Source organism: Electrona antarctica (assembly GCF_951216825.1).
Source record: "Electrona antarctica genome assembly, chromosome: 11".
NCBI classification, from domain to species: Eukaryota; Metazoa; Chordata; class Actinopteri; order Myctophiformes; family Myctophidae; genus Electrona; species Electrona antarctica.
This window is the reverse complement of record NC_136792.1, coordinates 5,927,725-5,944,013: the sequence shown is the minus strand read 5'-3', so window position 1 is coordinate 5,944,013 and position 16,289 is coordinate 5,927,725. Positions and strand designations below refer to the sequence as shown.

The following is a 16,289-nucleotide window of genomic DNA, read 5'->3' as shown; positions in this document are numbered from 1 at the left end:
TGCTTCTATCAGGATTTACTGCTTCTGTTTCATCTACTTTCTACACTTTTCACCTACTTTCCAATGTGTCTCTTCCACTTCCTAGTGCTTGCAAGCGTGGGAAGCTCAACTGTTATGGAAGACCAGACATTACATGTAGGTTCTCAGCACTTTGCTCATTGAATCATTTCTAACATAAGAAGTATGGTTTGGATTTTAACACCATTTTCTCTTCAGCCTGCAAAGCTCCGATGGTCTTCTTCAACTGCTCCAAAACTTCGGTGGATGCAAAAGGCTCAGAATGCCAGAAGAGCTGTCAGTCTGCCGACACTGAATGTGTAAATTTATTTTGGTCCTTTACTATATCTAAAATAATATGTTGTCAAATGTCAATGCAATGCTGACTTGAGCTTGTTGTAGATAAAGGTGGTGTTTACAATGAACTGAACTTGATGTGTTTTGTAGGTGAGCTCTGATTGCGTGTCAGGCTGTGTGTGTCCTGGCGGCTTGCTGTCCGATGGTAAAGGGGGATGTATCAAAGACAACCAGTGTCCCTGTTCGTATGGTGGGGTCACCTATGAGCCTGGACAGACGGTCAAGGTGGACTGTAACACCTGGTAAAGGACTTTCATGCTCTGAAGTATGTCTTTGTGTGTTATTCAGAATCTGTTCTAGATTTAAACCTTTCTGTTATGGTCATTATAGCACGTGCTCTGGGAAAACATGGAAATGCACCACAAAGCAATGTGAAGGGACCTGCAGTATCTATGGAGAGGGTCATTATGCCACTTTTGATGCCAAGAGGTTCTCTTTTCATGGTGGCTGTGGATATGTCTTTGCTCAGGTACAATAGAGAGGTTTCTATTTGGTCTCTCTCTGTTATTTCAGTGTTTTGATGTGAATTCAGTCAGAATGCTAATGCCAGCATCTTACAGGATTACTGCGGCGGCAACACCGACGGCACCTTCAGGGTTCTGACTGAGAGTGTCCCATGTGGGCCTGCTTACCAGACCTGCTCCATCTTGATCAAGCTCTTCTTAGGGGTACAAAGCACAGTTACAAAAAAACACACATATTTACTGTACTGTGTTGGCCATTACAAGTCAATATGCTATGCTCTTTGTTATTTCAGGACAATGAAATTGAACTGAGTGAGGAAAGAGTCAAAGTTATCAAACAAAGTAAAAGCCAGGAGGTCTCCTATAAGGTCCACACTATGGGCATTTATTTGGTCGTTGAGGCAAAACAGGGACTGACTCTCATCTGGGACAAGAAGACAGGTCTGATGATCAAACTCAGCTCTACATACAAGGTGAGTCAACAATAGAACGTACGTAATAGAACGTACATCTAGTTAACGATAGAACTAACACTTAGTATCTATAGTAACTAATAATATTATAGAACATAAATGTTGTTAAAGGGCAAGGACACTTTAACGTTTTAACTAACAGAGAAGTAGGAAGTGGGTCGGGAATGGCTTATTGTCGGTATCAGCCAGTAACAGGAGTCAATGTGATATACCCCTGGGAGGTGGATTACTGAGGGGGAGCGCTAGTGCGCCACACCTACCATCAGCTCCCAGTACTTCCCGCACGACTTGCCGCACCATTATACATTACACAAGCTTCCGTTTTTAACGTGTATTCGTTTTAATAGTTATTAGTTCGTATTTTAACGCAATTGAACTCTTCCATTGGACCCCTTCCATTTAATAACAAATAGCTGCAAAAGATGACCTATCTATCTATCTATCTATCTATCTATCTATCTATCTATCTATCTATCTATCTATCTATCTATCTATCTATCTATCTATCTATCTATCTGAAGTACCTTAGCACGTTAATTAATTAGAAATATTGTTTTATTCCATCTATCCATCCATCTATAGTTGCGAACGCAGTGAGCACTAACTATGAGACCTAGCAGAACATGTCTGTGTGTCTGTGTGTGTCACGCTGTAACAACACCCGCCCACCACCAGAGGGCGCAGCTGTATCACACACAAAACACACACACACACACACACACACACACACACTCCCACACACACACACACACACACACACACACACACACACACACACACAAAACTTAACTTAAAAAAAACTTAACTTAAAAAAAAAACTTAAAAAGAAAAAACGTACAAAAGAAAACTAAAAAAAAAACTTAAATAAAAACTTAAATAAAACTTAACAAAAAAACAACACACACATACGCACGCACACATACACACACTAAAAAAAGAACTTAAAATTATTTTTTAAATAAAACTTAAAAAAGAAAAACACACACACATACACACGCACACATACACACACTACAAAAATAACTTACAAAAAAAACTTAACTTAGAAAAATAATAATAATAATAAAAAAAGAGAACTTAAAAAACCCCTTAAAAAACTATGTAATTTATTCTAATTGTTATTGCAATTTACGAGCTGCGTTCGCTCGTCTTACTTGTATACTATCATCTATCTGCTATCTCAAAAATCTATACATCCACCCATAAACATACGTACTGTAGATGTATAATATGCGTAAATCTGGTTCACAGCAGAAAAAGCAATAGAACTAACATGATGCATCTTGTTAATAACAGAATATAGAACTAACATGATGCATCTTGTTACATAGCCGACATCATAACATTAGAACTAAGGCTTGCCATAATAATATAGAACTAACATAGCGGACATCATAACATTAGAACTAAGGCTTGCCTTAAACTAACATGTGTTAACAATATTATGAAGGGATGTCCCACCAAAACAGTAGGGTGACATAAAAGTGGGACAGCTATTAATACTTGAATTGTTGCTACAAGTCTTGCCACTAATGGGTTTGGATTCAGTTTAATCTGTTTAATCTGTTAATAAGCAATATAAGACAATGCTGATCTTTTTCTCTCCTTGAAAGTACAGTTTAAAACATTTAAACAACACCCTGTAAACTAGTGTTACATTAACAACTTTAAGGGTTTATCTTCCATGACAACACAGTGGAAAGCAGTTTAGTGTTTGAACCATTTGTGGACATTTTCAGCGTCCTGTTAGTCCTAAATCTGTGTCCATATTTTCAAACCACCTAAAATGACCATTAATACAAAGCACATTCATAGATGCATGTTCATAGATCTCCACAAGCCCTGGACTAATCATTTTAAGCCATGTATTACATACAGTAGACACACTTAATCCATATTAAGACTGAACACTATAATTTGAGGACCATTCTTTAAAACAATATCCCTCTGACAGTTACACAAACTCTAGGCCTAAGCTAGGCTTGAATTACTCATTCAATGGGCAAGACAACACATCACACACGCAAAGTCTAAACTGACTGGAAGTGGCAGATAGGAAACATTCAGTATCTCAGTATTTATTATATCTGGTGCTGCAGAATTATTAAACAATATACACATGTAATCAAGATATACAATTTAATCTATAATGGTTTTTGCTTCAGAATTTGGAAAATGAACTCCTTTCTGTTTGAATGCTTCAATTTCTTCAAAGGTTCAATTTCTGACTATCTGGAGCTAACTGTTTTTATTTTCCATAATCAACATATTATCTGTCCTCCAGGGAAAAGTGTGTGGTCTGTGTGGGAACTATGATGGGAATGCAAGGAATGACTTCACAGCCAGGAACCAGGAAGTGGTGGCGAAAGCTCTTGAGTTTGGAAACAGCTGGAAAGTTTCTCCTAGTTGTCCTGACAAGGAAAGTGAGAAAGGTCCTTGTGCTGTCTACTCCTACAGACAGGCCTGGGCTGTGAAGCACTGCAGCATTATCAACACTGATGTATTCAAAGCCTGTCACTTGAAGGTAGCTTGTCACACACATGCACGCACGCACGTACACATGCATGCATGCACGTACATACGTATGTACGTGTTTTTTGTGTAGTAATTAGTTAACTTTATTTATAATTCTACCAAAACACCATATTTATCAACTTAAACAAAATGTTGCAGAATTATTATAATGCCCCTAATATAATTATGCAACAAAATATTTAAGTTAATTTAGGTTATCGAGGGCAGTCTTGTGGTCATACATCATCAAAAGGATGAGATCTGCATTTAAAACCCCAAACTTTAATCGTGTTACTACTAGTTCATACTAGTGAATAACAAATCTATGTTTATTTCTTGCTGTATTCACTAGCAAATCGTAATTGCAATAATGAAATGTCTTCTCTGGAAAAAGGTGGATCCCAAAAACTATTATGAAGCGTGTGTGAAGGACTCCTGTGCCTGTAACTCTGGGGGTGACTGTGAGTGTTTCTGCACAGCGGTGGCAGCTTACGCTGCTGCCTGTAACATAGCTGGAGTGTGCGTGAGGTGGAGAACTCCCAAAGTCTGCCGTGAGTCTTTGTCCTTCTAACAAATGAAAACACATAAAGCATCTGTCATTGTCATTCTGTTGTATTGTGATACACTGACCCTAACAGAGAGGGTGTTTGCTGTTGTCTTGTCTCTGTCCTACACAGCTCTGTTCTGTGATTATTACAACCCATCTGGAGAATGTGAATGGCACTACGAACCCTGTGGTAAACCATGTATGAAGACATGCACAAATCCTTCAGGATTATGCACCAATCCGATACCAGCTCTGGAAGGTATGATGTATACATTTATGGAAAACAGAGGAAGTACGATAACATAAAACTAAATGTTATCGTACTTCCTCGATAAAAAGGAGAATTCAAGCATAGCAGGCAGAAAAGTCGTAGTTTAAAGCAAATTGCAATACAAATGAGGACAATAAGTAGAAGTCCTGTTTCACGGCTCAAGTTTGTTAACTCATATCCATTCTGTATTGTTCTATGGTCTCCACGGAATAATGTTAATATAGGGTGCTACCCACGATGCCCTCCGGAACGACCTTATCTGGAAGAATCTACTATGGAATGTGTGCAGATGAAGCAGTGTGGCTGTTATGTTGATGGGAAGCATTATGAGGAAGGAGAGGATATTCCTTCAGACATCCCTTCAGTCCAGAACTGCCACAAATGGTATTTATGTAGATGTAATTCTGTAGAAAGATTCAATTAACTACACATACAGTGAGAGAACGGTGGAATGTGTATTGTGTGTGCCAAAACTCCCCAAATGGGAATAAATCAACCAAAGTGAGGGATTCAAATTGTGCAGATTCTATGCATAAAATCCAATGTATGAAATTGGGATACATGTATTTTCATTCCTCAGCTGACTCTGTGCTCCATACATTAGGCAAATGAGCTGAGAACATGAAAACCCGAAATGTGTTTAATTATTCAAATCTCCAAATTAATACAAAAGAACAAATTAAATTGAAACTGTCCACTGCTACGGTAAATGTTCTAAAACAATAACACTCCTCTTGACATGTGTGCTTTAAAAGAGAAGACTATTATGAATACAATTTGTTATCTTATGAATGTGATGTCAAATTGTAATGTCGTATTAAATATTCATGAACTAAACTTCTCTTAATCTCTATGTTTGAAGTTCTTGTGAATCCACAAAAGCGATCTGCACCTATGATGTCAAGGGTAACTATTAGTCTGATATATTTATAATGTAATATTATGACTTTAAACATATTTACTATAAACATGACTGTATCAATAACGTGTGTGTGTGTGTGTGTGTGTGTGTGTGTGTGTGTGTGTGTGTGTGTGTGTGTGTGTGTCTGTTTCTATTCCAGCCTGCTATTGTTTGTACAAGGGGAAAAAATATGAATATGGAGCAACAATCTACGACACACATGATGGATATGATACTTGTATCACTGCAACCTGCGGAAAGAATGGAAACATTACAAGGGTCATGAAGCCATGTGTTACAAGTACTACAACTACACCAACAACTACACGTGCCCCAACTACTACACCCTTTATCTTTAGTACCACCACTATTCAAGCTACTACTACTAAGCCAACCACAACCACGGAAAAACCCACCACAGAAAAACCTCCAACAGAAACAACTACCACAATCACAGAAAAGCCTCCAACAGAAACAACTACCACAGGAAAACCTACAACTACCACAATCACAGAAAAGCCTCCAACAGAAACAACTACCACAGGAAAACCTACAACTACCACAATCACAGAAAAACCTCCAACAGAAACAACTACCACAATCACAGAAAAACCTCCAACAGAAACAACTACCACAATCACAGAAAAGCCTCCAACAGAAACAACTACCACAATCACAGAAAAACCTCCAACAGAAACAACTACCACAATCACAGAAAAGCCTCCAACAGAAACAACTACCACAGGAAAACCTACAACTACCACAATCACAGAAAAGCCTCCAACAGAAACAACTACCACAGGAAAACCTACAACTACCACAATCACAGAAAAACCTCCAACAGAAACAACTACCACAATCACAGAAAAACCTCCAACAGAAACAACTACCACAATCACAGAAAAGCCTCCAACAGAAACAACTACCACAGGAAAACCTACAACTACCACAATCACAGAAAAACCTCCAACAGAAACAACTACCACAATCACAGAAAAACCTCCAACAGAAACAACTACCACAATCACAGAAAGGCCTCCAACAGAAACAACTACCACAATCACAAAAAAACCTCCAACAGAAACAACTACCACAATCACAGAAAAGCCTCCAACAGAAACAACTACCACAGGAAAACCTACAACTACCACAATCACAGAAAAACCTCCAACAGAAACAACTACCACAATCACAGAAAAGCCTCCAACAGAAACAACTACCACAGGAAAACCTACAACTACCACAATCACAGAAAAGCCTCCAACAGAAACAACTACCACAGGAAAACCTACAACTACCACAATCACAGAAAAGCCTCCAACAGAAACAACTACCACAGGAAAACCTACAACTACCACAATCACAGAAAAACCTCCAACAGAAACAACTACCACAATCACAGAAAAGCCTCCAACAGAAACAACTACCACAGGGAAACCTACAACTACCACAATCACAGAAAAACCTCCAACAGAAACAACTACCACAATCACAGAAAAACCTCCAACAGAAACAACTACCACAATCACAGAAAAACCTCCAACAGAAACAACTACCACAATCACAGAAAAGCCTCCAACAGAAACAACTACCACAGGAAAACCTACAACTACCACAATCACAGAAAAGCCTCCAGCAGAAACAACTACCACAATCACAGAAAAGCCTCCAACAGAAACAACTACCACAGGAAAACCTACAACTACCACAATCACAGAAAAGCCTCCAACAGAAACAACTACCACAGGAAAACCTACAACTACCACAATCACAGAAAAACCTCCAACAGAAACAACTACCACAATCACAGAAAAACCTCCAACAGAAACAACTACCACAATCACAGAAAAGCCTCCAACAGAAACAACTACCACAATCACAGAAAAACCTCCAACAGAAACAACTACCACAATCACAGAAAAGCCTCCAACAGAAACAACTACCACAGGAAAACCTACAACTACCACAATCACAGAAAAACCTCCAACAGAAACAACTACCACAATCACAGAAAAACCTCCAACAGAAACAACTACCACAGGAAAACCTACAACTACAAAAAAGCCTCCAACAGAAACAACTACCACAGGAAAACCTACAACTACAAAAAAGCCTCCAACAGAAACAACTACCACAGGAAACCCTACAACTACCACCATCACAGAAAAGCCTCCAACAGAAACAACTACCACAGGAAAACCTACAACTACCACAATCACAGAAAAACCTCCAACAGAAACAACTACCACAATCACAGAAAAACCTCCAACAGAAACAACTACCACAATCACAGAAAAGCCTCCAACAGAAACAACTACCACAATCACAGAAAAACCTCCAACAGAAACAACTACCACAATCACAGAAAAGCCTCCAACAGAAACAACTACCACAGGAAAACCTACAACTACCACAATCACAGAAAAACCTCCAACAGAAACAACTACCACAATCACAGAAAAGCCTCCAACAGAAACAACTACCACAGGAAAACCTACAACTACCACAATCACAGAAAAGCCTCCAACAGAAACAACTACCACAGGAAAACCTACAACTACCACAATCACAGAAAAGCCTCCAACAGAAAAAACTACCACAGGAAAACCTACAACTACCACAATCACAGAAAAACCTCCAACAGAAACAACTACCACAATCACAGAAAAGCCTCCAACAGAAACAACTACCACAGGAAAACCTACAACTACCACAATCACAGAAAAGCCTCCAACAGAAACAACTACCACAGGAAAACCTACAACTACCACAATCACAGAAAAACCTCCAACAGAAACAACTACCACAATCACAGAAAAACCTCCAACAGAAACAACTACCACAATCACAGAAAAGCCTCCAACAGAAACAACTACCACAGGAAAACCTACAACTACCACGATCACAGAAAAACCTCCAACAGAAACAACTACCACAATCACAGAAAAACCTCCAACAGAAACAACTACCACAATCACAGAAAAGCCTCCAACAGAAACAACTACCACAGGAAAACCTACAACTACCACAATCACAGAAAAGCCTCCAACAGAAACAACTACCACAGGAAAACCTACAACTACCACAATCACAGAAAAACCTCCAACAGAAACAACTACCACAATCACAGAAAAGCCTCCAACAGAAACAACTACCACAGGAAAACCTACAACTACCACAATCACAGAAAAACCTCCAACAGAAACAACTACCACAATCACAGAAAAGCCTCCAACAGAAACAACTACCACAGGAAAACCTACAACTACCACAATCACAGAAAAACCTCCAACAGAAACAACTACCACAATCACAGAAAAGCCTCCAACAGAAACAACTACCACAGGAAAACCTACAACTACCACAATCACAGAAAAACCTCCAACAGAAACAACTACCACAATCACAGAAAAGCCTCCAACAGAAACAACTACCACAGGAAAACCTACAACTACCACAATCACAGAAAAACCTCCAACAGAAACAACTACCACAATCACAGAAAAGCCTCCAACAGAAACAACTACCACAATCACAGAAAAGCCTCCAACAGAAACAACTACCACAGGAAAACCTACAACTACCACAATCACAGAAAAGCCTCCAACAGAAACAACTACCACAATCACAGAAAAGCCTCCAACAGAAACAACTACCACGGGAAAACCTACAACTACCACAATCACAGAAAAGCCTCCAACAGAAACAACTACCACAGGAAAACCTACAACTACCACAATCACAGAAAAACCTCCAACAGAAACAACTACCACAATCACAGAAAAACCTCCAACAGAAACAACTACCACAATCACAAAAAAGCCTCCAACAGAAACAACTACCACAATCACAGAAAAACCTCCAACAGAAACAACTACCACAATCACAGAAAAGCCTCCAACAGAAACAACTACCACAGGAAAACCTACAACTACCACAATCACAGAAAAACCTCCAACAGAAACAACTACCACAATCACAGAAAAGCCTCCAACAGAAACAACTACCACAGGAAAACCTACAACTACCACAATCACAGAAAAGCCTCCAACAGAAACAACTACCACAGGAAAACCTACAACTACCACAATCACAGAAAAGCCTCCAACAGAAACAACTACCACAGGAAAACCTACAACTACCAAAATCACAGAAAAACCTCCAACAGAAACAACTACCACAATCACAGAAAAGCCTCCAACAGAAACAACTACCACAGGAAAACCTACAACTACCACAATCACAGAAAAACCTCCAACAGAAACAACTACCACAATCACAGAAAAGCCTCCAACAGAAACAACTACCACAGGAAAACCTACAACTACAAAAAAGCCTCCAACAGAAACAACTACCACAGGAAAACCTACAACTACCACAATCACAGAAAAGCCTCCAACAGAAACAACTACCACAGGAAAACCTACAACTACCACAATCACAGAAAAGCCTCCAACAGAAACAACTACCACAATCACAGAAAAACCTCCAACAGAAACAACTACCACAGGAAAACCTACAACTACCACAATCACAGAAAAGCCTCCAACAGAAACAACTACCACAGGAAAACCTACAACTACCACAATCACAGAAAAGCCTCCAACAGAAACAACTACCACAGGAAAACCTACAACTACCAAAATCACAGAAAAACCTCCAACAGAAACAACTACCACAATCACAGAAAAGCCTCCAACAGAAACAACTACCACAGGAAAACCTACAACTACCACAATCACAGAAAAACCTCCAACAGAAACAACTACCACAGGAAAACCTACAACTACCACAATCACAGAAAAGCCTCCAACAGAAACAACTACCACAGGAAAACCTACAACTACCAAAATCACAGAAAAGCCTCCAACAGAAACAACTACCACAATCACAGAAAAGCCTCCAACAGAAACAACTACCACAGGAAAACCTACAACTACCACAATCACAGAAAAACCTCCAACAGAAACAACTACCACAATCACAGAAAAGCCTCCAACAGAAACAACTACCACAGGAAAACCTACAACTACAAAAAAGCCTCCAACAGAAACAACTACCACAGGAAAACCTACAACTACCACAATCACAGAAAAACCTCCAACAGAAACAACTACCACAGGAAAACCTACAACTACCACAATCACAGAAAAACCTCCAACAGAAACAACTACCACAATCACAGAAAAACCTCCAACAGAAACAACTACCACAGGAAAACCTACAACTACCACAATCACAGAAAAGCCTCCAACAGAAACAACTACCACAGGAAAACCTACAACTACCACAATCACCGAAAAACCTCCAACAGAAACAACTACCACAATCACAGAAAAGCCTCCAACAGAAACAACTACCACAATCACAGAAAAGCCTCCAACAGAAACAACTACCACACTCACAGAAAAACCTCCAACAGAAACAACTACCACAATCACAGAAAAGCCTCCAACAGAAACAACTACCACAGGAAAACCTACAACTACCACAATCACAGAAAAACCTCCAACAGAAACAACTACCACAATCACAGAAAAGCCTCCAACAGAAACAACTACCACAGGAAAACCTACAACTACCACAATCACAGAAAAGCCTCCAACAGAAACAACTACCACAGGAAAACCTACAACTACCAAAATCACAGGAAAACCTCCAACAGAAACAACTACCACAATCACAGAAAAGCCTCCAACAGAAACAACTACCACAGGAACACCTACAACTACCACAATCACAGAAAAACCTCCAACAGAAACAACTACCACAATCACAGAAAAGCCTCCAACAGAAACAACTACCACAGGACAACCTACAACTACAAAAAAGCCTCCAACAGAAACAACTACCACAGGAAAACCTACAACTACCACAATCACAGAAAAGCCTCCAACAGAAACAACTACCACAGGAAAACCTACAACTACCACAATCACAGAAAAACCTCCAACAGAAACAACTACCACAATCACAGAAAAACCTCCAACAGAAACAACTACCACAGGAAAACCTACAACTACCACAATCACAGAAAAGCCTCCAACAGAAATAACTACCACAGGAAAACCTACAACTACCACAATCACAGAAAAACCGCCAACAGAAACAACTACCACAATCACAGAAAAACCTCCAACAGAAACAACTACCACAGGAAAACCTACAACTACCACAATCACAGAAAAACCTCCAACAGAAACAACTACCACAATCACAGAAAAGCCTACAACAGAAACAACTACCACAGGAAAACCTACAACTACCACAATCACAGAAAAGCCTCCAACAGAAACAACTACCACAGGAAAACCTACAACTACCACAATCACAGAAAAACCTCCAACAGAAACAACTACCACAATCACAGAAAAACCTCCAACAGAAACAACTACCACAATCACAGAAAAGCCTCCAACAGAAACAACTACCACAATCACAGAAAAACCTCCAACAGAAACAACTACCACAATCACAGAAAAGCCTCCAACAGAAACAACTACCACAGGAAAACCCACAACTACCACAATCACAGAAAAACCTCCAACAGAAACAACTACCACAATCACAGAAAAGCCTCCAACAGAAACAACTACCGCAGGAAAACCTACAACTACCACAATCACAGAAAAGCCTCCAAAAGAAACAACTACCACAGGAAAACCTACAACTACCACAATCACAGAAAAGCCTCTAACAGAAACAACTACCACAGGAAAACCTACAACTACCACAATCACAGAAAAACCTCCAACAGAAACAACTACCACAATCACAGAAAAGCCTCCAACAGAAACAACTACCACAGGAAAACCTACAACTACCACAATCACAGAAAAGCCTCCAACAGAAACAACTACCACAGGAAAACCTACAACTACCACAATCACAGAAAAACCTCCAACAGAAACAACTACCACAATCACAGAAAAACCTCCAACAGAAACAACTACCACAATCACAGAAAAGCCTCCAACAGAAACAACTACCACAATCACAGAAAAACCTCCAACAGAAACAACTACCACAATCACAGAAAAGCCTCCAACAGAAACAACTACCACAGGAAAACCTACAACTACCACAATCACAGAAAAACCTCCAACAGAAACAACTACCACAATCACAGAAAAGCCTCCAACAGAAACAACTACCACAGGAAAACCTACAACTACCACAATCACAGAAAAACCTCCAACAGAAACAACTACCACAATCACAGAAAAACCTCCAACAGAAACAACTACCACAATCACAGAAAAGCCTCCAACAGAAACAACTACCACAGGAAAACCTACAACTACCACAATCACAGAAAAACCTCCAACAGAAACAACTACCACAATCACAGAAAAGCCTCCAACAGAAACAACAACCACAGGAAAACCTACAACTACCACAATCACAGAAAAACCTCCAACAGAAACAACTACCACAATCACAGAAAAACCTCCAACAGAAACAACTACCACAATCACAGAAAAGCCTCCAACAGAAACAACTACCACAATCACAGAAAAACCTCCAACAGAAACAACTACCACAATCACAGAAAAGCCTCCAACAGAAACAACTACCACAGGAAAACCTACAACTACCACAATCACAGAAAAACCTCCAACAGAAACAACTACCACAATCACAGAAAAGCCTCCAACAGAAACAACTACCACAGGAAAACCTACAACTACCACAATCACAGAAAAGCCTCCAACAGAAACAACTACCACAGGAAAACCTACAACTACCACAATCACAGAAAAACCTCCAACAGAAACAACTACCACAGGAAAACCTACAACTACCGCAATCACAGAAAAACCTCCAACAGAAACAACTACCACAATCACAGAAAAGCCTCCAACAGAAACAACTACCACAGGAAAACCTACAACTACCACAATCACAGAAAAGCCTCCAACAGAAACAACTACCACAGGAAAACCTACAACTACCACAATCACAGAAAAACCTCCAACAGAAACAACTACCACAATCACAGAAAAGCCTCCAACAGAAACAACTACCACAGGAAAACCTACAACTACCACAATCACAGAAAAACCTCCAACAGAAACAACTACCACAGGAAAACCTACAACTACCACAATCACAGAAAAACCTCCAACAGAAACAACTACCACAATCACAGAAAAGCCTCCAACAGAAACAACTACCACAGGAAAACCTACAACTACCACAATCACAGAAAAACCTCCAACAGAAACAACTACCACAATCACAGAAAAGCCTCCAACAGAAACAACTACCACAGGAAAACCTACAACTACCACAATCACAGAAAAGCCTCCAACAGAAACAACTACCACAGGAAAACCTACAACTACCACAATCACAGAAAAACCTCCAACAGAAACAACTACAACAATCACAGAAAAACCTCCAACAGAAACAACTACCACAATCACAGAAAAGCCTCCAACAGAAACAACTACCACAGGAAAACCTACAACTACCACAATCACAGAAAAACCTCCAACAGAAACAACTACCACAATCACAGAAAAGCCTCCAACAGAAACAACTACCACAGGAAAACCTACAACTACCACAATCACAGAAAAGCCTCCAACAGAAACAACTACCACAATCACAGAAAAACCTCCAACAGAAACAACTACCACAATCACAGAAAAGCCTCCAACAGAAACAACTACCACAGGAAAACCTACAACTACCACAATCACAGAAAAACCTCCAACAGAAACAACTACCACAATCACAGAAAAACCTCCAACAGAAACAACTACCACAATCACAGAAAAGCCTCCAACAGAAACAACTACCACAGGAAAACCTACAACTACGACAACCACAGAAAAACCCGTAATCACAGAAAAACCAAGTACCACAGTTAAACCGACCACAGAAAGAGTGATAACATGTAAATGCAAATTCGAGAACCAGGAATTTGTTCAGGGTACGTAAAAATGTTCCTGTAGCCATTGGCACCCATGGCTTTATTTCACATATGTTTTAAATCAGCATAGTGTAAGAATTAATGTTTTTTTCCTTCTCCCATAATAGGAGCTATTATCTATAATGCAACTGATGGTGATGGCTGGTGTTACTTTGCTGAATGTGATCCCAATGCGTGTACGGGTAACATTACAAAACACAGTAGACCATGCCAGTCTACAACCACAACCACAACAAAGATCACCACTCCTGTAGTAACCACTCCATCTGTGGATTGTTATTACCTAGAGCCACCATTAAAGGTATTCAAGCACGTTCATGCAAATGTGGAACAAAAACTATATTAGAGTTGAATGAACACCATTCATTTAGTACTGATTTTGTGGTTTTGAATGTTTTTCTTTACTCTCCTTGATTAGAATGGACAAACCAGGGAATCAGGCTGTAAAATAGAAGAATGTTCATCTGGAAAAGTAATTACAGCATTTAAGACATGTATAGATACACCAAAACCCACATGTTCAAATGGACTTCCACCAGTCAAGGTCTATGATGATGATGATGGCTGTTGTTTTCACCATGAATGTCAATGTAAGTTCATATCAATACTAGATTTTATCCTAAATCTACCAATAAACGATATGTTCTGCTTCAATGTGACCTTTAATGCTTTATGTTATTATCCATCCAGGTGTCTGCGATGGCTGGGGAGATCGTCATCATATTACATTTGATGGACAATCTTACAACTTCCAAGAAAATTGCACATATGTTTTATTTAAAGAAATCGTTACAAAATACAATCTGACTGTTCTTATTCAAAATGAGAATTGTTATGAAAATGTTACATGTGACCGCTCCTTGATCGTACGCTACAAACTGCATGAAATTATTCTCACACAAAAGAGTGGAGAGGCGACTGAGAACAAGGTAAATAATATCACGGTGAGCTGCTCTAAATACTTGTGGAATTACTCTAAATAGACAATGAACTACTAAATTTCAATTAACTTTTTCCCCCAGGTAATTGTCAATGGCAAGCGTGTAATCCCAACCTTCTCTAATGATGACCTCATCATAACAAGTACTGGAATTGAGATGCTGGTGAAAATCCCAGATATTGAAGGCGTTGTGAAGTTCAAAGGACTTCGGTATAGCATCAGACTGCCAAACTCCCTTTTCCACAACAACACAGAGGGACAGTGTGGTGAGATACCGCTTGAATTACATTTGCGTTGAGGAACAGTGAGGGGGTCATGTCATGTGATAAATGTTATATTACTGGTAAACACATAAACATCTGTTCTCTCTGTGTTTCCCTCTCTCCACATGAACTGTCCTGACAGGCACATGTGACAACGACAAAACCAATGAATGCAGATTACCCGATGGTCAGATCATTACTGACTGTACTGAAATGGCTTATAAATGGCATGTCAGAGATAACATCACTGCCAATGCGACAAATACTTATTGTGAAAAGCCAACTCCTACAACCCCAACCCCCAGCACCACCCTACCGCCCCAATCGACCCCTGCTGGCACAACGCAACAATCGACCTCAGGGCGCACAGGCCCAACACAACAATCGACCACAGGCCAAACGCAACAATCGACCACTGCAGGTCAAACACAATCGACCACTGCAGGCACCACACGTTTCGGCACCACTGAACGCCCAGTTGAATGCATGAAGACTAACGTCTGTAAAGTCATCATGGGCCCGTAAGAAGGAATCAATCATCATGCAAAATCGTATCTGTGTAATCTACGTCACACACTAACACAAGTGTACTTTATTTGCACATGCAGGGTTTTTAAGGAC

General features: G+C 39.8%; 2 protein-coding genes and 2 long non-coding RNA genes across 4 annotated transcripts; all 4 read left to right on the top strand.

Moving 5' to 3' along the window:
- Positions 1 to 496: 496 nt before the first annotated feature.
- LOC306933013 (mucin-2-like) lies at positions 497 to 3,907 on the top strand (the record flags this gene model as incomplete). Its single annotated transcript, XM_079514983.1, has 6 exons — positions 497 to 579; positions 685 to 823; positions 915 to 1,022; positions 1,112 to 1,291; positions 3,576 to 3,714; positions 3,897 to 3,907. The coding sequence occupies 6 exons, from the start codon at positions 497 to 499 to the stop codon at positions 3,905 to 3,907; spliced, it is 660 nt and encodes a 219-aa protein (XP_079371109.1).
- Positions 3,908 to 4,224: 317 nt separating this feature from the next.
- LOC306932545 lies at positions 4,225 to 4,889 on the top strand. The gene is made up of 3 exons (XR_013791123.1): positions 4,225 to 4,356; positions 4,483 to 4,611; positions 4,848 to 4,889. It is a non-coding gene; the product is annotated as an uncharacterized lncRNA (long non-coding RNA).
- Positions 4,890 to 4,962: 73 nt separating this feature from the next.
- LOC306932548 lies at positions 4,963 to 5,746 on the top strand. The gene is made up of 3 exons (XR_013791126.1): positions 4,963 to 5,007; positions 5,486 to 5,529; positions 5,685 to 5,746. It is a non-coding gene; the product is annotated as an uncharacterized lncRNA (long non-coding RNA).
- A 60-nt stretch (positions 5,747 to 5,806) lies between these two features.
- Positions 5,807 to 16,158, top strand: LOC306933012 (uncharacterized protein; the record flags this gene model as incomplete). The annotated part of the gene is made up of 8 exons (XM_079514982.1): positions 5,807 to 5,825; positions 10,119 to 10,915; positions 11,396 to 12,112; positions 12,440 to 13,123; positions 13,493 to 14,181; positions 14,884 to 14,908; positions 15,488 to 15,671; positions 15,974 to 16,158. The coding sequence occupies 8 exons, from the start codon at positions 5,807 to 5,809 to the stop codon at positions 16,156 to 16,158; spliced, it is 3,300 nt and encodes a 1,099-aa protein (XP_079371108.1).
- Between the last annotated feature and the right edge of the window lie 131 nt (positions 16,159 to 16,289).